The 23958-nt window shown below is 42.6% G+C and overlaps 3 protein-coding genes, 1 long non-coding RNA gene, 1 other non-coding gene and 2 pseudogenes across 5 annotated transcripts; 3 read left to right on the top strand and 4 right to left on the bottom strand.

Annotated features, from left to right (window-relative positions):
• The first annotated feature begins 29 nt into the window (after positions 1-29).
• LOC101330795 (histone H2A type 1-H) lies at positions 30-2267 on the top strand. The gene has a single exon (XM_033863624.2). It carries the CDS (start codon positions 74-76, stop codon positions 458-460), a length of 387 nt encoding a protein of 128 aa, XP_033719515.1. The 5' UTR covers positions 30-73; the 3' UTR covers positions 461-2267.
• A 33-nt stretch (positions 2268-2300) lies between these two features.
• H3C10 (H3 clustered histone 10) lies at positions 2301-2836 on the bottom strand. The gene has a single exon (XM_073810500.1). The coding sequence runs from the start codon at positions 2819-2821 to the stop codon at positions 2411-2413; it is 411 nt and encodes a 136-aa protein (XP_073666601.1). The 5' UTR covers positions 2822-2836; the 3' UTR covers positions 2301-2410.
• Positions 2837-4125: 1289 nt separating this feature from the next.
• LOC101331079 (histone H2A type 1) lies at positions 4126-5005 on the bottom strand. The gene has a single exon (XM_004317706.4). The coding sequence runs from the start codon at positions 4901-4903 to the stop codon at positions 4511-4513; it is 393 nt and encodes a 130-aa protein (XP_004317754.2). The 5' UTR covers positions 4904-5005; the 3' UTR covers positions 4126-4510.
• A 207-nt stretch (positions 5006-5212) lies between these two features.
• On the top strand, positions 5213-5669 carry LOC101331362 (histone H2B type 1-C/E/F/G/I-like; annotated as a pseudogene).
• A 607-nt stretch (positions 5670-6276) lies between these two features.
• Positions 6277-10806, bottom strand: LOC109547064 (histone H4-like; annotated as a pseudogene).
• A 586-nt stretch (positions 10807-11392) lies between these two features.
• On the top strand, positions 11393-11464 carry TRNAQ-UUG (transfer RNA glutamine (anticodon UUG)). Its single transcript has one exon. It is a non-coding gene; the product is annotated as a tRNA-Gln (tRNA).
• A 5086-nt stretch (positions 11465-16550) lies between these two features.
• LOC101333668 (uncharacterized) lies at positions 16551-22021 on the bottom strand. Its single transcript, XR_002178260.3, has 3 exons — positions 21570-22021; positions 20047-20147; positions 16551-17555 (listed from the first exon to the last, which is right to left on the bottom strand). It is a non-coding gene; the product is annotated as an uncharacterized lncRNA (long non-coding RNA).
• Positions 22022-23958: the final 1937 nt, after the last annotated feature.

The raw sequence follows: 23958 nt of genomic DNA, 5'->3' as shown, positions 1-23958 counted from the left end.
GCAGGGGCTATAAAAGGTGCGCTTTAAAGCTTTTGCGTCAGTTATCTTTGGAAGCGTCGGTTGGTGTCGAGTTATGTCTGGGCGAGGCAAACAAGGCGGCAAGGCTCGTGCCAAGGCTAAGACCCGGTCTTCGCGGGCTGGGCTTCAGTTCCCCGTGGGCCGAGTGCACCGTCTGCTCCGCAAAGGCAATTACGCTGAGCGGGTTGGGGCTGGCGCTCCGGTGTACTTGGCGGCGGTGCTGGAGTACCTGACGGCCGAGATCCTGGAGCTGGCGGGTAACGCGGCCCGCGACAACAAGAAGACGCGTATCATCCCGCGTCACCTACAGCTGGCTATCCGCAACGACGAGGAGCTTAACAAGCTGTTGGGTAAAGTCACTATCGCGCAGGGCGGCGTCCTGCCCAACATCCAGGCCGTGCTGCTGCCCAAGAAGACCGAGAGCCACCACAAGGCCAAGTAGGGATCAAGTTTGGAAGCAACAAAAGGCTCTTTTCAGAGCCACTTCTATCATCATAAAAAAGGTGACACGACTTGGTACACTTTTAATTTGTTCTGTGAAGTACAGTACTGATACTCTCTAATTAGGCTTCAGTCCTAGGATATCCTCGTCTTTCCTGTTCATATTTCACAGTTGTTATTTAGAAGTCAACAAAATTGACATTTGTGTTAGACTAATTTCAAAGTCACTGAAGCTACAAGGTTATTGGCTCATATCTATCTAGGTCCATATGTGGGAGTTTGGCAAGTGGCATAAGTGAGTTTTTATGAAGCCAAAATATCTGTTGGAGGGGCCCTGAGGTGGTTTTTTTGTGAATGATACACAAACTCATTTGGGGTGTCAGAAAGATAGTAAATCCTGCATCTTAAAATTTGCTTTTAAAGAGTTGTTTTAAAACACGATACGCAGTCGTTACTTAGGCTTATTTTCAACAAATATCACACGCTTGGATACCAGGCATTAAGGATACAATGTTAACGAGACGCCGCCGGTCCTAAAGAAAGTCTAATGGGGAGAAACAAAAGTAAATAAAGAACAATTTAGCAAGATAAGTAAGCTCAGAATATAAGGGGAGCATAGAGGAATAAGATCTGTGAGAGGTAACACTTGGTCTGAGGATTAAAGGAAGTCGGGAAATAGAGGAAAGCAGAAAATGAGCGTCACCAAATTCATGGCTTGTGGTGTGTGCAGGCAAATGAGAAAAAGTTCGATACTGGCAAATAAGGCAGAGTGATCGCAAGAGAGGAAGAGCCAGAGGGATTTCTAGGCCAGTCCTTTGGTTTCAATGCTTTATATATACTAATGACTTCCAAATCTTATGTCCATCCCAGACTTATCTCAAGTTCAGACATACACATACATCTACTTTCTGATATTCTTGTAGATCTCCGGCGAATTCAAAATGTATATCCCAGACTGAACATCATCACTACTTTCCCAGTGAATCTTATCTTAGTACTTGGCATCACCATCTACCCATTAGCATGAGCCAAAATGGTCTGGCGTCTGGAGTATTCATTTTTGTGAGCCATTACTATAGCAAAAATCCAAGTTCCTTGTATGGAATGATGAAATTATGTTGAAATTCCAGAAAAGCTTAGGTAGAAGGATAACACTACCGGAGTTCAGCACTTAGTTTAGAGACATGGAATATTTGTATCCACATAATTAGAAATGTACACATAACTAGGACTGCTCATTTCCCCTGAATAAATCTTCAAATAATGAGGACTGAAAGATTACTTGGGGAAGCAATATACTGACTGCATATATTCAGGGGAGGGTGCCCTACCCAGCCAGCAGAAAGGGCCATCTCTGTTGTGGGCCCCTCTTGACTTAATATCTCAGTTCCCCAAGCTAGAAGGCCCTGTTTACACACTCAAGAATACCAATCTGATTAGAAATTGGCCTTAGATGTGCCCGGGGAGGGGGTGGGGGACGACTGCTTCCCATGAAATCTTTTTTCCCATAGGAAGGCTGATTCCTGGGAGGGGACACTCAATTATTTTTTGCTTAAGGTGTTAATCCAAGTAGAAAGCATTAAATCATTTTAACTTGGTAAAATATTAGCATCACCCTAAATCCCATGTGGAAATCATAGGTCCTACATTTCACAAGCCCCCTCAGAAAAGGAATGGGCATGATTACATCTGACAGTCTAATCGTAGCAGTAGTGTTTTCTAACTAAAAGAGAAATTAGGAATGTAAGAAAGATCTAACCACTTGTTTTACTACATTGGGAGACGGAAATAACACATACACCTGGTACTTAGAAAATCACAATGTATAAAGTTCACCTGTCTCCCACAAGCAAAGCTAGTAGCAGTAATTAGCAGGGAAACAGTCCTTTTTCAGTGTGCATGTAGGCGGCTCTGAAAAGAGCCTTTTGGGGTGGATGGGAGACCTTCAGGCTCACGCCCTCTCCCCGCGGATGCGGCGGGCAAGCTGGATGTCCTTAGGCATGATGGTGACGCGCTTGGCGTGGATAGCACACAGGTTGGTGTCCTCGAAGAGTCCCACCAGATAGGCCTCGCACGCCTCCTGCAGCGCCATCACGGCAGAACTCTGGAAGCGCAGGTCGGTCTTGAAGTCCTGCGCGATCTCGCGCACCAGGCGCTGGAACGGCAGCTTGCGGATCAGCAGCTCCGTGGACTTCTGGTAGCGGCGGATCTCGCGCAGGGCCACCGTGCCGGGCCGGTAGCGGTGCGGCTTCTTCACGCCGCCCGTGGCCGGCGCGCTCTTGCGGGCCGCCTTGGTGGCCAGCTGCTTACGTGGCGCCTTGCCGCCGGTGGACTTGCGAGCGGTCTGCTTAGTGCGAGCCATGACTAGATGGTTCAGCTAGCATAAAGGCGCGCCCTAGCCACCTATTTATAGCGAGAGTCACAAGCTGATTGGACAAAAGGAGAACAGGACTATCCAACCGGTAACCGGACTGGTTAGGACTCGAAAATTTTATTTGTTGTTCCCCCAATCCTCCGACAGTGTTAGTTATCTGTGACCTCAATTTTTTTTCATTTTTCCTGTAAAGTTGTTTGCTCTGTAACAGCAATTTCCAGTAGAAATAAATACAAGCTACATAAGAAACAAACTTTTCTAGCAACATTAGAACAAAATAAAAACAGAAGAAATTGTTTTTAATAGTATTCTGTTTAACCTCATATATCTAAAATATTCATTTCAACATGTAATCAATATAATTGTTAGATATTTCACATTAATTTTTTTTATTTTGCAGTTTGAAATCCAGTGTGTATATTACATGTCTACTGCTTTGTTCAAACGAGCCACATATCCAGTGATCAGTGGCCACAATTGGTTAATAGTAGCACTGTACCATCACCCCTCAGCTTTCCTTCAAACACGAATTTTAAGAACTTAAAAATTTTTTTCAGTAAGTACAATCTGATTTGCATGTGAGGAATTAAAGGGTTAATAACTTCATAGGGAAACTCATCCTTACATGAACTTCTTTTCATTGTTAGTTAATATAAAACAATTCCATTGCAGCACAATTTATTTTTCTATTTTAGGAATGTAATTCCTTTGTTTTTAAAGAATCTAATTCCCCACCAGTAACCTATGTTTACCGCAAGCTACACACCCCTTGGGTTTGCATCTACATCCAATAGTTCCTTAGCAACTGGCAGAACCTTAGGAGAGCCTCCTTGCCTGGCATCTGATACATCTGATCCTCCCCCTCCCCCCAGGGCCTAGAAATTACCAAGGCAAGCTTTTTTTGTTTTAAGGAAAAAATGATCTAATCCCATCAGTACAAGGTCTTTTAACAATAAAAAGACTAAGAAAACGGCATTTTAAACTAGAACTTAGCATTTTTATCCTGAAACGAATGATCATCGACTTATATAGACATCTGTTTGTATGGATGCGAGGGAGCTTGGAAAATACTTGAGAACCCAATAATAAACAATGAGTATAATTGTCAGGCACCTCAGCTAACTTTTCCAATAAGAAGCCTGAGTATTTAAATATTCCTTAATCAGCAATATAAAAGGTAATGTACACTGATGTGAAATTAGGTCTTTCTCAGATATCTTACGGCTCCAAAAATGGCCTTTGACCTAAGATACAGGTTTGGTTTGATCCCTGAACATTCAGGATGTCTAGAACCCAGAAAACAAAGATGTCTTAAAACTGCCACAAAAAGGCACATTGACCTTCCACCAGAAGTTTGTGCTTTCCAGAGGTTCATGATGCGTAGAGGTGAAGGTGACAATACTTAAGAATGACTCACTCCACATAACCCCTCAAATCTGCCAATGGTGTTGAATCAAAGTTTATAGGTTATTTCACACACTTTAACATGGAGTGGAAATCACTTCCTAACACAAGTTTTGAGGTTGGTATAATTCACCTATAATGGTCCTAAGTATTATCTAGAGTATAAGCTTTATAAACCTAGTGCTCAGTTCTTCCCAGAAAACTGTAGGTGGCTCTGAAAAGAGCCTTTGGTTTGATTGCGAAACTTGAGCTGCATTAAACTAATCCAGACTTCTATTTGCCTTTGGCCTTGTGGTGGCTCTCAGTCTTCTTGGGCAGCAGCACGGCCTGGATGTTGGGCAGGACCCCACCCTGCGCGATGGTGACTTTACCCAGCAGCTTGTTGAGCTCCTCATCGTTGCGGATGGCCAGCTGTAGGTGGCGCGGGATGATGCGCGTCTTCTTGTTGTCGCGGGCCGCGTTACCCGCCAGCTCCAGGATCTCGGCCGTCAGGTACTCCAGCACCGCCGCCAGGTACACCGGCGCGCCGGCCCCGACCCGCTCGGCGTAGTTGCCCTTACGGAGCAGGCGGTGCACTCGGCCCACGGGAAACTGGAGCCCGGCCCGCGAAGAGCGAGTCTTAGCCTTGGCGCGAGCCTTGCCCCCTTGTTTGCCTCGTCCGGACATGGCTCGGGATCAACAACGGCTATCAAAGATAAGAAGCAAAAACTTAAAAACGCATATTTTATAGGCCCTGCTAGGCGCGAAAAGGAAGCGGTACGATTGGCTAACATTTTACTTTCATTTAGGCCAATGGAAACGCCACTATGCAGGATGCCTACCTTGACTGGGCAAAAATTGAGCTATGACGTCACTGGAGAAAATCACCAATCACCAGCCACCTTTATCCCACCTCATTTGCATAAACCCTTGTTGTTAAAGAAGCGCCTTTTACTTTCCTGGTCCTTTGTTTCATTTCGATCGCAGTACTTTAGCATGCCTTAGCCTGCGACGTCCACTCCTGCCCCAAAGAAGGGCTCCAAGAAGGCGGTGACTAAGGCACAGAAGGATGGCAAGAAGCGCAAACGCAGCCGCAAGGACAGCTACTCCGTGTACGTGTACAAAGTGCTGAAGCAGGTCCATCCGGACAATGGCATCTCGTCCAAGGACATGGGCATCATGAATTCGTTCGTTAACGACATCTTCGAGCGCATCGCGGGCGAGGCGTCGCGCCTGGCGCATTGCGCTCGACCATTACATCCAGGGAGATCCAGACGGCCGTTCGCCTGCTGCTGCCTGGAAAGCTGGCCAAGCATGCAGTGTCTGAGGGCACCAAGGCTGTCACCAAGTATACCAGCTCCAAGTAAATGTGTTTATAGGCGTTACCAAACCCAAAGGCTCTTTTCAGAGCTACTTAACACTTCTCAAGAAAGCTGGGGCGCCTTGCCTGTCATTTCCGTGCGGGGGGTGGGGGAAGGTGGCGGGGAGAGAGAAGGAGGAGGTGTCTTTGCTGGATTTGGGTAATATTTGAAGAGGTGACGTTTAACCCAAATTTGGTGTTCATCTGACAAATGTTCAGACAAGGAAGTGCATTTTGGCGAGCACTTCTGGTGTCAACACTATGTTCTTTGATTCATCTAGCCCGTCTCCCCAGGTTTTGACTGGACAGACAATACCTGAAAACCTCGAGAACAACAATGACAACGCCAGGGAAATCCAGGAAGTCACTGGACTGGTTCCCTTTAGATACTAGTTTAATTTCACAGTTAGGAAGCCCCAGGTTAAAATGTTTGCAGTTTAGCCCATTCTATAAGTGCGCCTGGGAGCCTGTAAGCATTGTGAATGGAAGCCATTTTTACGTGTACAGGAACTCCACACCCATTCACTGCATAGCCCTTTTTCTCGTATCACTTTGCAGCAGACCACGATGCCGTACACTAGTGCAGGAACAAAGGAACAAGACTTCAGCTGCAATACGTGATCTGAACAGATAACTCCTTAAAAGAAAAGATAGGTACCCCTGAAAAGAGCTTTTACAATTGAAAACAGCAATACTGCAATCAGCCGCCAAAGCCATAGTGGGTGTGTCCCTGGAGCTTGAGAGAACAAAGTCTACAGCGGTGACCGTCTTGCGCTTGGCACGCTGGGTGTAGGTTATGGCGTCATGGTCACATTTCATAGTAAGACCTTCAGCACCCCGCGTGTCTCTGTAGATGAGACCGGAGATGCACTTGACTCCACCGCGTCAGGCCAGGCGCCGGATGGCGGGCCTGGTGATACCCTGGATGTTGGCACACAGGACCTTACCGTGGCTCTTAGCACCACCATTAACCCTAGCCCCTCCCCGCCTTGCCGTGGCCTTGCCATGTTGAGAGTACAGATAAATCGAAACTCTAAAGACAACAGTGGAAAAAAGGTGTACTCAAGGCGGGGGGTGGGGTGGGGTGGGGGTGGGGGGCAGCCGTTTATTTGAATTCTTCGGACCAAATTAAAAACTAGAGAAACTCGAGAGGGAAAGACTCGCATTTCTCGTTCCGCTCCCTTCCTTGTTCCAAACAAAGGCGGAACTCCCGAAGTAGCTGAGTTCATCTTGGATAAGGTGAGGCCTAAGGTGCGGTGCCCTTGGAGGGAAGAAAAGGTGCTGTGGACTCAGAGATGTATTTTAGGCACGAAAAAGAGATTAACCAGAGAATGCGGAATGTGCTGGATGGCCTAGGGGCAGGGATGGATGGAGGCTCTTTTTAATTGTGCCCGTTTTAAGCACTTTGAATTTTGAATCATATGTACACATTGTCCATAAATAAACAAACAAAACACAGGTAAGATAATAAATGCTTCAGTAGAGATGTGCATGGAAAGCCCAAAGAGCCCAGAATAAATAATATTACCAATAAAGGAGGGTGGGGTACAAAACAGCATTCTGGATACTTGAAGTAAGAAAGTGGATATCACATTCAAGGCATTGGAAATGGTTAGTGGGACTAAAGTCTACAGGAGTGGGCTTCTCAAAACGATGACAGGATTTCAGTATAAAACCACTAGGTATGAACCATGAAACGTTTATCAAATAAGATTCTGAAGTATTCACGATTCAAGATGCCAATTTAGTGTTGTATGGTTATTTAAATGAAGCAGACTCTCACATTACTCGTTAAATTAATCTAGCAGTCATACGAGTTTCTTTGTTCCCCTGAGCATGAAGGAGAAAAAGAAAGTACCATTGGTCCATTTTGGAACTAGTAGTCCTCTTTTTAACAAGCTAAAAAGAGATGTCAAATACAACATTGTTACCTTTGCAGCCAGCCAGGGATCAGAATTGCAAACTGCATAGATCTATATCTAAGGAATATGCAACAATGTCTAATGTTTGGACTTCCTAGGAGATGTCTTACAAATCAAATGAGACTCCCACATTTTTATTAACTGAGAACAGACAACTCGGTGGTAGTTTTGAACACCGGCAGAGAATTCCATATTAGACAGGAGAAAGAGAATCTGACAACTCTTTAGATCACATTCTTTTGACTACTTTTATGAAGGAGGATTGGAACTGTAATTTCAGGGTAGAGGAACATCTTACTTTTTTGAGAATCATTAATTATAGACTTTCATTTTTAAGGTTAGGTTCTGAAATTTAAGTAGTTAATATTATAAGAAAGAGCAGGCCTGAGTTCATATTTTACATGAAAAACAGAAAAAAGACTGCAGAGGATTTTATCCTTCAAAAGGGCTTTATCTTCCACCATCCAGGAAGTCCTCTCTACTGTACAGATTGGCTTATTGTCAATAATAAGGGTATTCTTTGTTTTTTGTTATTTTCATATGTTTAGTAGGTACATTCCTCACCTTCGTTCATGCAAGTTTTTTAATAAATTTGTTTTCTATAACCTCATATTCTTCTATGAGAACCTACTATTTAATCTGTCTCAGCAGGTTTATAAGACAGAAGTTGTAACAGAGATGCGAGAATCCATAGAGCGTAAGGAGGGCCTGCTTTCCTTTCCAGTGTTTCTATGAGCCTTAGTTTTTATAAACTGGAAGTAACAATGGAATGCTTCAAGCTGGGACTTTATTAGGATTCTTACATCTGAGGAATATATTCACGATAACAAGACTCACAAGAGATGCTCATCAAACTAGAATTCACTATATTAGTTGTAATGAGAAGTATGCCTGGCCTGACTGACCAATTTGTTGGTCACAAATTGCTTTAGTAAGTCAAGAAAGTAAATGAAGTAGCCTGATTCCTAAGGAACATTTTCATAAATCTTTAATAGTACTATAACTTCTCTCTCTTTATTCTTGGTACAATTGTATCTTAAACAGTCACACTTGCAATCTAGCATGAATTGATTGTCTCCCTGGAGGATTTTGAGGTAGAGGTCACCAACAATCCTCACACCTCACCTTTCCTTTGCTCAGATCCTAGCATTCCATCTCAACTCCCGTGCACATATCTGTCATTAAATTGTTGGAATTTCACTTTTATATCATTTTACATTTGACTGCATGATTTCTTAATATCTGAGAAACATTAGAGATTTGGAAGTGCTTTCAAAGAACCTCATCCATCTATTCCTGCTCCTGTTATGACCAGGTTCTATTTCTGTACCCTTTCTTTAACTTCTGGGAAAGAACCCCACGTAAGGTTTATAAAACTGAATTCCCAGATGAGAGCCCCCAAAGATGCACTTACATATGGGAGAGGTTAGCACCCTTCAGGCTCTCAAATGTGTTGATTTAGAAACTCAATATCTGTGTGTACAAAAAAAGACTACAGACTTAGAATTTTAAAACAAAACTTTGTCATTTATAAAACTGTGCTGCAGGAAGAAAGGGAAAGGGGTGAGAAGGAGACCTGCAAGCTTAACCAAGCAGAGGTCCAACCAACCTCTCATTTAGTGGCCCCCAGGTTTTCCTCTCCCTCTCCATGCAATGAAGGTAGGAGTTAGAACTCTTAGATACCAAGACCATGTTTCCTTGGCAAAACAAGACAAAACAAAACAAAATACCAGAAAATGGATGATCTGAGGTCACCGAGGGGTGACTTCACTACCACAAAGAGGCAAATGCCATTCTGGTCACCGTGCGGATCACAGACAAGTCAGTGAAACTCGTACCAGTTTCCTTATCCGCGAAACAGGGGTAGAAAGCCAGCCCAGTTTCATCAAAAAGTTGTTTGGATCTAATAAAACAATATATGTATCAGGGAAATAATTAAGCATCATACAATAAGGGAAGAAGAATTATATAGAAAGTATTGCCAATTCCAGTTATAAATCAGGCATATCATTGTAGAGCCAATGATTTTATGTGACCCAATCAGCCAGCAAAAGGGAAATTAATTTATTTCATCATCAAGTATTTGTTAAGCACCTATGATTATGTGACAAGCACTATGCTAGTATGGAGGATACACAGTGAAAAAAAGCCTGTGAAAGTTTCTTGGGAAAAAAAAGCCTGTGAAAGGGGAAAAAAAAAGCCTGTGAAAGTTCCTGCTCATGTGACACTTTGAGGGGAGGGGTAAGCTAGGCAATAAAAAAATAAATTAATAAAATTCTTAATATATCAGCTCCTTAGTAAGTGATTTGGATAAAAATAAAGCAGGAAAGGGGATAAGAAGTTGGGGATCTCAATTTTAAGGAGGGTATGCAGACAAGGCATCGTGGAGGAGTCATTGGCATAAAGTGCTGAGTCACTACCTGGGGAAATCTGTTCCAGGCAAAAGGAACAAGTAACCAAGTCAGGTACTTAGTGTGTTCTGGGAACTGCAAGAGGCCGTTGTGGCTGGGGAAAGGGAGCTATGGGGTGAGCAGTTTTGAGCTTCTTGTGTCTTTTTCTCTTAGTCCAACTTAATTTCTGCACAGAGCCTTGGCAGCCTGCATGTTTTCTAAATAGCTGCTGAAAAAAATGCCCTGCAAAGCAAGACGAGATGGTGCCACCTCTGCAAGGCTCTAGATCCAGGAAAGCAAACAGTATTATTGCAAAACCATCCCGAAAGAGGTGAATTCCAACAAAGGAGTCTTGTTCTCAGCCATACCCCAGCACCAAGTGCAGAGCCTGGAATGTACACTCAGTGAATGACACCCCAACAAATGTTTTTTTACAGCTTAATATAATAACCATACATAGCACTTAGATGGTGTCTTTAGGGGAGTTTTCTTATCTCTAATCATCCCACTCTCACAAAACTCCATGCAAGCCCAACAATTTTGTAAACAATCATCATTTTTGAAAACATATGACAAACTTAAATAGCCCCATAAGAAGACACTGACGTTCACTAAAACATTACTTATAGTGGCAAAAAATTGGGGACACTCCTACTGAGTAAAACTAAGGGAGATCAGGAAAATTCCTGTTTCTAGAGTTGTTCAGGTTACTGTTACTGCATAATAAGCAGCCCAAGCTCGGTGGCACAAAACATTTTATTATGTGCATGGATTCTGTGATCAGGAATTAGGGCAGAGCACAGCAGGAATGGCTGTCTGCTCCAAAATGTCTGGGGCCCCAGGTGGAGGGTCACTGACTTGTGATTCTTGGGACAGCCGCTGAGGGCTGGAATCGTCTGGAAGCATCTTCACCCACATGTCTGGCAACTGACACTGGCTGTGGGCTGGGACTGTCTGCGAGAGCACTTTTATGTGGTCTGGCTTCGTAACTGTGTGGTGGCCCAGAATGTTCAGACTTCTCATATATTCCAAAAGTGAGTCTCCCAGGATACTTAACCAGAAGCTGTGACTTCCCATCTCAGGATAAAAGTCAAAATCTTAACCAGGTCCCACACAGCATTGCCAGTTGTATATAAGATGATTAAGTGGGAGGTACAAAGCTGGAAGCAGGGATTTCGCCCTTAGAAAAGGTCCCTGAAAACCCAGATGAAAATGTCGTTTTACAAAAGTTGAGGAGTCCTAACGATAATTCTTGGGTATAGGACTGTCCTGAGCACAGCTGGACTTCCAGCATCTCTGGCCCTGTTCTGTCAACGCCAGTTGTGCCCTGAACCATTGAGACAACCAAAACACCCACACGTTTTCAAAATGCCCCTCCAGGAGGCGGTACAGTTTTGTTGGTGGGGTGGGGGGAACACGTTGTTTAAAATTTACTAGTTGGGATCCGGTGCCTAAAAGATGGATATTTGTCACAAGAGATACCTTTCCAAAATTATTCCTTGTGGGCCCCATGGTGTAATGGTTAGCACTCTGGACTTTGAATCCAGCGATCCGAGTTCAAATCTCGGTGGGACCTTACTGAGTGTTCTCGTTTTCATTTTTATTTCTGCAATCTCGTCCCTTAAAACCAGCATTTCCCCCTGTAATCCAGCCCACCACACGTCAGTTATAATGAGCAATAGTATCTTGGTCAAGCTTCGGAAATCGGAGCCCACCGGCTGCTGGAGCGAAGCTGTATGCAGAAACCAGCGCCGCGGGGAGCAGCCGCCAATCCTGTTACCTGTGCCCAGGTCCGGGCGCGGAGGGGCTGTCTCTCGACTGTCTCCCCTCGCTTTATTCCTAGAAAGGAATCTATGTACGCATGCAAACGGACTTTCTGTTTTTAAAAGAATGGCCACATTACCCTAAAACTGGAAAAGGAAGTCTAAACCGAGACGTGATAAATATCTGATTAGCAGCTGCTTTCCCTCGCGGCTTTGCTCTTCACTGAGCTTTCTCAGAGGGTGGCATCCGAGCCCACACAGGCAGAGCACGATGCATTAGCAGTCCCGGGCCTCAACCACTTTCACGCCACCTCGACCCATCTTAGCTGCAAATTCCTTAGATTCTTTCTTAGACTTATGTTAGTAATACTTCTGCACTTCGATTACGTTGATCCGTGTGGTACAGTTCTTCAAACTGCAGGTAGCAACCCATGAATGAGCAGCCCTTGTTGTCACCTTTGAGAATCCTAAGACAGGACAAGTTCTTTTCACTTTGCTCGGGCAGCTTTCCACATTTTAATGATTGCTGACCTAACCTGCCCACATCTCCAACCTCATTTGTCACCGTTCCTGTCACACACTTACCTCCAAATTAGCTTCTAGCCACAAGCCACGATAAAATTATTTCTATTCTTCCTTTTTTTTTCTCTCCACATTTTCTACCAGCAAAACTTTTTTGCCCTCCCATTTCCCCTCATGTTATGAGGTCTGATTCTCTACTCATTCCTCAAATATTAACTTAGCCCTTTCAGCCCTTCTTACTGAGGACTTCATTGACTCCCTTCCTCTAGGCTTTCGTGCCCCATCTGTTTCCTCAGCACCGGAATGTCCCCTTCTCCTACCACCTCACGTTTTAATTGCTTGTTTGATAAGCCCTCCCTCCTGCTCTAGACAGCAAGGTCTCCTAGGGGAGAGACCAGTACTGTGGCCTTGTTCACCTTTCAGTTCTCAGTCCCACAGTCCCTGTTTCCTGTTAGGAGTTCAAAAATACTTGCTGAGTGCAGGGAGTTCCCTGGTTCCTAGTGGTTAGGATTCCGGGCTTTCCCTGTTTGGGGAACTGAGATCCCACAAGATGCATGGCCAACAAAACAAAACAAACAAACAAAAAACAAGTTGCTGAGTGCATAAAGTTTTCACCTAATCTGGTTTGATCATCCCAGAACCCAGGACAGTTCATGTCCACGCTTGGTTCCAAATCTGTCTGCTCCACTTCTTCCCAGATTTCTTCTCACTCTTTTCCTTCAATGATCCCAAGTCTACAGTGACTCTAAGAACAAGTCTTTGCCCAAGACTGGAGCAGAAGCCTCCCTGAAGGTGAATGTCAACCATGACTCTGTCTTAATGAGACCACAGCGGTAGCTAAAGTTGGGTGGGGGGGATGTGTAATTGGAGCACTGAATTTTGCACTTTTGAATGAGAGTTTGAAAAGAAAGTCTCCTTTGACTACATTCTTGCCCTGTCTTCCTGAAGTCTGTATGTGCCTAGTTTCGGTTACCTATTGGTTGTAGGGAGGCCAGTGCCTGCCATGGGCTTAACCTCTGGAAAGCACAAATTACACATTTGTCCTTCAGCTGAAGATTTTTGAGCGCTGCACAGAAAGCTAGGATTTAGGCTGAAGGTGTTCTTTTTCCCTTTCTGAGGGTGCAGGAAAGAGACAGACCTTAACCTCTGAACGCTGCACTTGTTTGTCCCCTACTCAGAAGGGTTTCACTTGCTGCTCTCATCACAGTTTGCCTGGGGGCAAGAGTCTGGGAAAGCTGTAGGATGTGGCCCTGGAGAAGCACAGATGCTTTTCTCTGCTAGACGGGGAGTCACTGCTGCACAAGTCACAGGCACCTTCCTGCACGTGGTGCACTTTTGTTAACATATCGGGAACCGCACAGGGTCAAGGCCATTGGGACTATTCTTCCCTGTGGCGTTGGAAAATGTAATTGAACTGGTGTATTCGTCGCTGACCGGTTATGCCGAGGGAAGAGGAATCTACTGCTTTCCCCGCACAGGTTTAAAAGCATCTCCTTTGTAAGGACATTTTTCTTGAATCTGCCAGGTTTCGACAGTTTAGAATCTCCAGTGGAGGATGTTTACCCTCTCTCCTGAGGGTTTCCTACCCACTGTATGCAAAAAATGAACCGTCCTTGGCCATTCTCCATCTGTTCTAAGCTTGAGGAAAACTCCCAACCCAGCTTTCCAGAAAAGAACCAATTTAAGATTTTTCCAGTAAAAGCCACCCTGAAAAAATCCTTCTGCAAGGGAATCCTGCAAGAAGCCTGGTGTTTACAGGGATACTTACAGGGTTGTGGAGTTTTTTGTTGGTTTGTTTAGGGTATTTGGTGGGGTTTTGTTTGGGGCGGGGAGGGAGGGCTTGCGCTTTATAGTCTGTGTCCACAAGAGGGCGCGCCGTCCTCGAAGCCCGCCTCCAGCGTATCTTCGCTTAAAATCTGAAATCCTGGAAATATATTTGGAGCAAAACTGGACTCCCCTATACCACTAAAGAATTTGCTAGGCACTCACTCCTAAACTTGCGCAGGATATCGTCGCGCTCTGAGCCAGCGAAAAGCCAGCGCAAGGAGTTTGTGAAGATACAGGATTAGGATGCGACTCAGAACATTCACCAAGACCCATCACAGAAAATGATTTGTCTTGTGGGTTTTCACAAAGTGTGGGCGCCTATGTGTGTGCGGGAAATAGATGTGACTGGCGGGGCGGGAATTTTCTTTGTGCCCTTTTGGGAGTCTCCTCTGCTCATATTTCCCGTTGGTGAAAGGGGAGCAGGAGGGCCGTGGGGCTGGACTCGGTCCTAGGAAAACTCCCGAGCGCTTCTCCTTTCTGCTTCCCCCCCCACCGCCCCCCAACTCTGAGTTGTGTTCCCAGGACTGCAGGGATCCTTCCTCCAGCCGCGTCTTCCAAGCATGTTTATTTCAGTTTTTTCTTAAACACCAATGTCTCCTCTGCTACTTTGGTAAATCTTTCCATAACGCGTCCGTAAAAGATTATCATCCTAAAAAAAGACGAATTTTCGTGAAAGCAACAGGATCCAATAAAGTAGGGTGAAAGACACCAGGTCTCTGCCTCAGTTTCTTCACCTGTAAAATAGCGATAATGCCTCCCATCTCACAGGGCGATTGTGAGCCTTGGGTGAAGTAATAGTACAGTCACAAAACCGAGCACTCTGTGGGATGGATGCAGGCATGTGACAGGTAAGCGTCCATGAATTAATCCTAGAGGAAGAAAAGCAAAATGTGCTTATACCTTTCAGATAACCAGATAAAGGGACTTAGGGAGGAAGAACTATATCATCAAAGAATTTAGCAAACACTAAGCGAAAACAGGCCCCACGGTGTAATGGTTAGCACTCTGGACTCTAAATCCAGCGATCCAAGTTCAAATCTCGCTGTGGACCTGAGGTTTACCTGGTTATCCATCTCTCTGCAAATTTCTGATAATTCTGCTATTTCTACGGAAGTTTTCCCATTCCAGCTCCTAGAAATTTTCATCCGCAGACACATGAGCTAACTTGGGGGAAAAAGTCCTGTCCCTTTCATTAGGTTCAAATACAATTTTACTCTTCATATACTAAATACTTCTCAAAAATACTTTGAGATACTTTTTATTGATCACATGTTACTATTAAACTTGAAAACAACTCAAACTGGGGGGGCGGGGGGAGATTCTTAAAATACGAAGACACTCATTGGAAATAACTAAATATCATATCTCATTTTTAATATATTTTTCTGTTTCGGAGTAGTATAATAATCAGTCACAGCCTTTAAGCATAAAAAATGCAATATATGGGGATAAAATTCCATGACAGCTATAGAACAGAAATGCCTTTGAAAGAGAAAAATAACTCATGAACATTTTTCGACTGTTAAATAAAGGTATACCAAGTACATTTTTAAAGGATGCTAGGGTATATCAAATTGCTCTTAGGTTCCAATGGAAAAAAATCAATGATGGATTGGGCTCTTTTAATGTTCAAATCTTACCATATACTGGCAATTACATTCTTTAGAATGATTTAAATTTATTAAGAAACATTTTAGAAGACCACTGGAAAGCAGTGTGTAAGAGCATCAAAATATTTGGCAATTCATAGACTAAGGAATTAAGATATCATGAAGACACTGTCCTTGGTTAAAACAATGAAGTGATGGACCAAAGCAGCCCCCTCACCATCATCTCATTCTCAGACTCATTCATTTCTAATTTTCAGGTGGATTTTTTTCTTCTGTGAATTTCCCATTTGTGTACATCTGATTTAAGATAGCTTATTATGATTTTGTAGGCTTTCATCGAAGCATATTTTTATTAAGCCTTTGTTGCTCAAACTTTTCCTATGCAATAGTTTCCAAGTAAATATTTTTCTTCTGAGTTCTTTTATTATTTGCAACTACATGTTTTATTATTTTATATTTTGTATTTAAGTGACTAATCTATCTGGAACTTGGTTTATTACTGGCTGAGAGGTAAATGTCCATCTTTGTTTTCTCCAATAGGCAAAGTTAGTTATAGCATCACAATTTATTTTAAAATCAATTCTGCCTACCTACTGAATTGAAATATCAACTTTGTCATTTACTAATTTCTACATATCCTTGTATCAATTTTTAAATTTATCTGTTTCCCTCTATGTATATACTTATGACAGTGCTAGGATCTTCTGATTAGATTTTCTTTTAATACATTTTACTGCCCATAGAGCATTCTTCCCCTAGGCTATTTGACATTTTCAGCTGCAGGGGAATAAGAAGATAAAGAGGGGGAGGTTGGAGATTTAAATAATGTTTCAGTTTGTCATTTCAAGCTCCTAGTAAAGAATTGAGAACAAATTGAGATAAGCTGACATATGAACCAGTTAGCCTGGGGTAGAGCACAACAGAGTAGATCAAAAACAGCCATGTTACAATAGAATGTATTTTTGTGGGGTAGGGGAATGAAAATACGAGTTCATAAAAAGAGAAGATGTAAAATTTCAAATGTTAGAGAAAACATTTTTTTAAATAGATGATAGTCCATTTAAAAAATAATCACTATGGTATTTAGATTCATTTAGAAGAGTGATGGAACACATTTTGAAATGGCACAATTTACAATGTACTGGAAATCAGATTCTTTACAACTGTCTGAACTTAAGTGAAATTTTTAGATATTGATCTAAAATTGTACAGGGGGTACATAATTTTTCAGAGGAGCATGCTTTCAAATTTTGAAGACTACTACTTTAGAGCAGGAGTTCTTAACATGTGTAACACAGTGGCTACAAACAGACTTAGGAGTCAAGTCTTGCTGGTTGTGTGACATTGGGCAAGTGACTTAAATTCAGCTCAGTCTACTTATCTGTAAAATGGGGACAACAACAATACCCTATCTACAGAGATAAAGTTGTCAAACTTCAGCATACATCAGAATCGCCTGGAGGGTTTGCTAAAACAGACTGCTGGGCCCCACTCCCAGAGATTCTGCTTTAGGAGGTCTGGGGTCAGGCCCCCAAATCTGCATTTCTAACAAGTTTCCAGGTGATGCTAATGCTGCTGGCTCAGGGACCACACTTTGAGAACCTTTGGTCTATCTCATAAAGTCATTCATTGTGAGGATTAAAAACGTTAGTACATAAACATTCTTAGAACTCCACTGGCCCACAACAGGTGCTAATACATATTAGCCTATCAGTCAGGATTGGATTCACTGCAAAAGAAAATTCTACTCCAGTGGGTTAAACAGAAAAGAGTTAGTATATGTCATTCAGCAAGAGGTCCTGAGGTCAATCGTCCAGGGCTGGCGCCACTGTTCAAGAATGTCATGAAGTTCTGAGGCTCCCTCTGTCTTCTTTGCTCAATTGTCTTTGTTCCGTGGCTTTTATCATCACACTTATAATAGTTGCTGTTCCTCCAGGAATCTTGTCTGAATTCCAGACAGGGGGAGAGAAGAGCAAAGGATATAGGGTAAAGAGTTGATGGAGCACGCCAGCCAAGTCACAGCCCCTCCCTTTATATTTTATTTTTTTAGAGAAGTCACTCGCATTTTAAAAATGTTTCCAGAAGTCCCCCACGAGCGACTTTCACTTGAATCTCAGTGGTCAGACCCAGCTCACATCCCACCCCAACTACAAGAGAGAAGAAAGGGAAGGATTTTGGCTTTCTAGCTACCATGGTGGAGGAAATCAAAGGAGAAAGGAGTTTAGGATAAATAATATACAGCATCTGCCTAAAGGGTATCCATGAACACACAGAAACTCATGCAAAATATCAAATGTATGTGTATTTTTTTGAGGAGTCAGTCCACAGCTTTCATTAGATATTTAAAGATCAAAAAAATATGGCTCTCAAGCCCACATTTCTTGACTCAAGCATCCAAATATTTTAACAAAAAGGATGTCTACTCTGCATGCTCCATCTCTCAGCCATCACATGATATCAAAAAACCTGAGAGCATGGAAGCCTCTTAATTGCTGTCTCTCTTCCTTTTTTAAAACATTCTACTGAACTTGTAAATGCCACTTATGTTATTTAAATACCTGTTTATAAGTAGTCCTACAGGGTAGTTCTTGCTGTGTGCCTGTGTTTTAATGTGACTTCCCAAATAGATCATATACTTCTTTAAAAAAGGCTTCTTCGTGTATTTTCTTCCTGTTTCATTTATATAAAGTTGCGGAACAAGGAGCATTAACTTAAGAATTAAGTTCTTCTGTCCTGAGTTTCAGGCTGGCATTAATAACTGGAGATTTAGGTTCCCTGACAGAAGAAACTGGATGACTATTTAAAGAAGACAGGCAGGACTGGATTTATTTCTTTTCTAACTGTTTAAAACACTGAAGTCTGTACTTTGGGCACCTCTGCTTTAACTATCAAAACAGAGCAGCAGTTGACAAACTTATTTGGGGTTGCCATAAAACCATGTTAAATGTTATTATGAATGGTTTCCTTAAGGAATATGGATTCCTGGTGTCAGGAGATGTGAACTCTGGTCGGATATTTATTAGGTATTATGGGTTGAGTTGTATTCCCCCCAAATTCAAACATTTAGGTTCTAGCCCTCAGTACCTCAGAATGTGACCCTTATTTGGAGACAGGGTTTTTAAAGAAATAAAATGAGGAAAAGTTAAAGTGAGGTCATTAGGGTGGGCCCTAATCTAATATGACTGGTGTCTTTATAAAAAGAGGAAAGATGAACACAGTGACACAGAGGGAAGACAATGTGAAGAGACATAGAGAAAGGATGGCCATCTACAAGCGTAGAAAGGCCTGAAACAGATCTTTCCCTCACTGCCCTTCAGAGGGAATCAACCCTGCTGACACTTTGATTTTGGACTTCCAGACTCCAGAATTGTGAGACAATATATTTCTGTTGGTTAAGCCATCCAGGTGTGGTACTTTGTTACCACAGCCCTAGCAGACTAGTACAGCAAGGATTCTCTGATGTTGTACAAAAGTTTCCTCTTATTCCTCACATTCAAAGACCACTTCCTTCTTTCTCCATGCAAGGACACGATTATATAAAGGCTGAGCTGTGGCCGAAAATTTGCCCATGCTTTTCATACTTACAAACACTTTCCTAAATATATGGCCCCTCTGATGTCAGAAAGAATGTCCCAAGTTTTAGCTTAACACAGAGTGTGAGCAAAAGTGTTGTGGGCAACTTTCATTCTGTCATGTTGCTTAAAAGGAAGTTGCTTGGTCACAATATTTTCCTTCCCTTTCCTATAGGCTGTGATTTGGTTTTGCCCATGTGGACAAGGATAGTACTCTGGAGATCGCAGAGCAGCAAGAAAAGCACAGGCCACTGGAGAACTTTTTGGAGAAGAGCTTCCAGAAATTTCTGACTTGCCTTTCAGCAGGACATTCACATGATAAATAAATTTTCTATCCTACTTAAACCACTGTTACTTGTTCTTTGGGGTTCTAATCATATAAACAACCTAACAAATACATGGAAAAAAAAGAGAATAAAGGGCTGTTAACTGCGGAGGTGGCTAAAGTTCATACACACTTCCCTAGATTATTTCAAGAGTCTCTTAACTGATTTTACTGCTTGGGGTCTTGTGCCTGTCCAACACATTCTCCACATTCTGACTATAAAGTAATCTTTCTAAGATATAAATCTGGTTATGCTACTTCTCATTTAAAACCACTGCCTAGAGTTGTACTGTCCAATATGGTGGCCACTAGCCATATGGAGCTAATAAAATTAATAAACATTCAATAAAATAAATTCAATAGTACTAGCCACATTTCAAGCGTCCAATAGCCACAGGTAGCCAGTGACTACCATGGTGGACAACACCAATGTAGGACATTTCCACCATTATGCAAAGTTCTACTGGACAGCACTGGGCTACAAGATGCATGTCTAAGTCTCCTACATGATCTATAAAGTTCTTTCTCTCCAGACTTACCTGCTGTTGCTATACATGTTACCAGAGGTCAGCAGGCTGTTTCTCAGATCTGCACTGTTTACCATCCTGCTGCCTGGGAATTCTGTCTTCACCTTGCCCATCTGGAAAACAAGAATTCATTTTTTAAGTGTTACCTTCTCTACACACATATACTAACAAAAAAAAGCCAGAAGAATTGAACATGATTCAAGACTTATTTCTGAGCCCATCTTCTCTTTTATCTACCATCCCTGCAAAGAATAGCAGATGAAGGAGGTTCTTCAATTAAAAAAAAAAAAAATCACAACTTAACAAAATAAACAACTTGATTAGAAAATGGAAAAAGAACTTGAACATTTCACCAAGGAAGATATACAAATGGCCAATAAGCACAGGAAAAGATGCTTAACATCGCTAATCATTAGGCATATGCAAATCAAACCCACAATGATACTACCACCTCACACCCATGAGGATGGCTACTATCAAAAAACTCAGAAAATAACAAGTGTCGGCAAGGAGGAGAAGAAACTGGAATCCTTACATACTGTTGGTGGAATTGTAAAATGGAGCAGCCGCTATGGAAAACAGTATGAAGGTTTCTCAAAAAATTAAAAATAGAATTATATGATCTAGCCATTCCACTTGTGGGTACATACCCCAAAGAATTGAAAGCAGGGTCTCGTAGAAATATTTGTACACCCATGTGCAATAGCAGAATTATTCACAATCCAAAAGGTGGAAGCAATCCAAGTGCCCATCAGTGAACAAATGGATATACAAAATGTGGTATATACATACAATAGAATAATATTCAGTCTTAAAAAGAAAAGAAATTCTGACACATGCCACCACAAGGGTGAAACCTGAGGGCAAATACATCCTCAACCATATATTCAAACATCCCGGATTCTTATACTAAACAATGATCTTGCTTTTCTTTCTTTTTGTTGAAGAAATATCTGCTTAAACATAGAAAAATATTGCTGAGTGCCTCAGATTAGACAGCATAAAATGAGAACTGTCTTCTTCTACTCTGTATTATCCAAGTGTTGGACCCTGCTGATAAATTTCATTCGGAGAACCTCTACACACAAATTAAGTGCTAGTTAGGCCCCAATGCTTCGACTAGACAGTGTCAGAAGAATGGTTTCTGCCCAGAAGAGTAAAGAGTGAGATGCACTTCTTGAATCTGACAGCACCTCAGTGGTTATTATCACCCGCTGCACACTAGCACTACCTAGGAAATTTAAAAGCTCTCCAGATGGTTCTAAAGTGAAGGCAGGCTGGCTGTGGAGACGTACTGTCTGATGACGAACACCCCCCCCCCTTTACCATTACACAGCTCATATTTACTTGATACCCAGAATCATCAAACTGCACTCAACACAGTCGCAACATTTCTGCCTTGCGGGTAACAGTTTTCCACCAAGTATTATTACCCAGAGCATGCGGACTCTCCAGCACCTGTCGCTCAAGAGCCTGAATGCCTCCCTGCATGCGTCCGCCCCTCATAACCACACCCATAAATAGTGACTCGTTACCTATTACCATCCGCTAGGCCGCTTCCAGATGGACCGTACTGATGGCGAGTGTGCAGGCCTGTGCCATCTGCTCTCTGGCCAGAGGCGTCTCTGCAGAGTCGTCGACTCCGTTCCGCTCCCAAATCCGCGGAGGCTGTGTTGGGGTCCGGAGGCGAAGCGCCGGAGCTTACTTGCCTTCATCCCCCGCCCGCCCCGACACCTCCTGATTTTTGAAATCTGCTGCTTCTGACCAAGAATGTGCGCCATGGGGGCCAACTTTAGTCCCAGACTTAGGCCTCTCGACATTTGCCCAAGTCCCACCTTTGTCAGGTTGGAGGCTCCGAAGCCTAGCCCTTCTCAAGCCGCCTGGAAGAACCAGGCGGTGCTGCCTGCGCACGAGATTCAGGGTGTTTGTTCCAGAGTCCGCGGAGGCCCACTGACCGGAACACAAAACGACGAACTCTTCCGCCCTGGGGTTGAATAAAGGATGGTTTACCTCCACTGACGTCATTTCCAGGTCCGCTCTAGGAACCTGGGAGGTTTCTGCGTCTCTGTGGTTATTTCTAGCTGTTAAAGCTTCACGTACCTTTAACTCGGTCCTAGACCTTGCCTTCTAAATGTGCTGGGAAGGTTTCGCAGAGAAATTATTTGGGAAAAACTTCAAAAGTATATATGCAGGGCTTCCCTGGTGGCGCAGTGGTTGAGAGTCCGCCTGCCGATGCAGGGGACACGGGTTAGTGCCCCGGTCCGGGAAGATCCCCTATGCCGCGGAGCGGCTGGGCCCGTGAACCATGGCCGCTGAGCCTGCGCGTCCGGAGCCTGTGCTGCGCAACGGGAGAGGCCACAACAGTGAGAGGCCCGCGAACAGCAAAAAAAAAAGTATATATGGAAAGATAGAATAGTACAATGAATTCGATGTTCATATCTCACACCGTCAACAATTATCAACTCACGGCAATCTTACTAACATATAACCCAATCCTCATTCCTCCAGACACATTGTTTGAAGTAAATCTCAGACACGTGTCATTGGTAAATTTAACACAGCCTAGACTAAGATGAAACGAGTTAGACACTTGCCTCGGGCACAAAATTTAAGAGGCTGCCAAAAAGCTTAGCAATAGACACAAATAATATTTTAAAGCAATATTTTTAAATGAAAATTAATGCAAAAACTCCGTAATGAGTACAGTATGTTAAATAGAAAATCAGTATTACTGATTTTTCCTTCTGCTTAGCTCCTATATGACTGACACAATACTGAAACTAAAGTATCTCTAAAAGATAAGGATGCTTTTGAAAAACATCACAATATCCTTATCACATCTAAAAATAATAACAAAAATAAGATCAATTATCAAATCATTGTTCAAATTTCACCAGTTTTATATATTTTGTAAATATATTCTATAATATATATTATAAAAATCATACATATATACAAGATATATATATCATATCTATGTGTTTTACAAACAATTCATTGGACATATATGTCTCAAGTTTTTTGAAACTATAGTTTCTCTCTTTCTCCTTTTCATGTATTTGTAGAAGAAACCTGAGATTTTGTTTCCCAGGGACTTTTAAGAATGCACACATCAGAAAACTCAAGTCACTCACTCCAGTGTAGGGGAGGGAAAATAATCTTTCCCTCTACCCTTCGAAATTCTCAGCTAGGTCCCCTGTAACAAAAGACAGATTAAGAGGAGAAAAATATACAAATGTATTTAAGTTTTTGTGATATGGGAGCCCTCATAAGGAAATGAAGACCCAAAGAAGCAGTTAAGAGTTGATGCATATATACTGAATCAGAAAAAGAGTAGTAACATTATGAAACCATGACAAGGCAAAGGGGCTTGGGCTAGGATAGTTAATTGGGTGAACTGACTAGGGAGATAAGGGTTAATTTGTAAAGATTTCCCTCAGCCTCAGCTTTCCATCCTTAATAATAGGAATGTTACTTTTCTCAGAGTATAAGGAAGACATCTTTCACATGGAAATTTTATCTCCTACTTTAAAGAAAAAGAAGGAAAATTAGAGTGTTCTTCTTATAGCTGCTATTTTTCAACTGCCTTTAGCTCAAAATAATCCTTATGCCAAAATGGCATATTTGGGGCCAACTCTTCCACCCTTCACCAGCTTCAGTCTATTTCTTAATGGCAAAGCCCACAGATCAGCAAACCTACCTCACAACAGCAGACTTTGCAGCTGGACCACCTGAAACTAGAGATTGTTCCAAGATTTATATGAGCAGGGAAAGCCAGAGTACTAGATCCTTTCCCTTACCAGCTTTCTTCAGCCACACTGGCCATCTGTCCCTACAGCATTGCAAGGTCACTTGGTTTTAGGGCCTTTGGAGTTGCTGTGCCTTCTCTTCCAGTGCTTTGCCTCAAATCATTCATGACTGACT

The sequence above is a fragment of the Tursiops truncatus genome, chromosome 10, assembly GCF_011762595.2.
Source record: "Tursiops truncatus isolate mTurTru1 chromosome 10, mTurTru1.mat.Y, whole genome shotgun sequence".
NCBI classification, from domain to species: domain Eukaryota; kingdom Metazoa; phylum Chordata; class Mammalia; order Artiodactyla; family Delphinidae; genus Tursiops; species Tursiops truncatus.
Note: the sequence above shows the minus strand (reverse complement) of the source record. Positions and strands in the feature narration are given on the sequence as shown.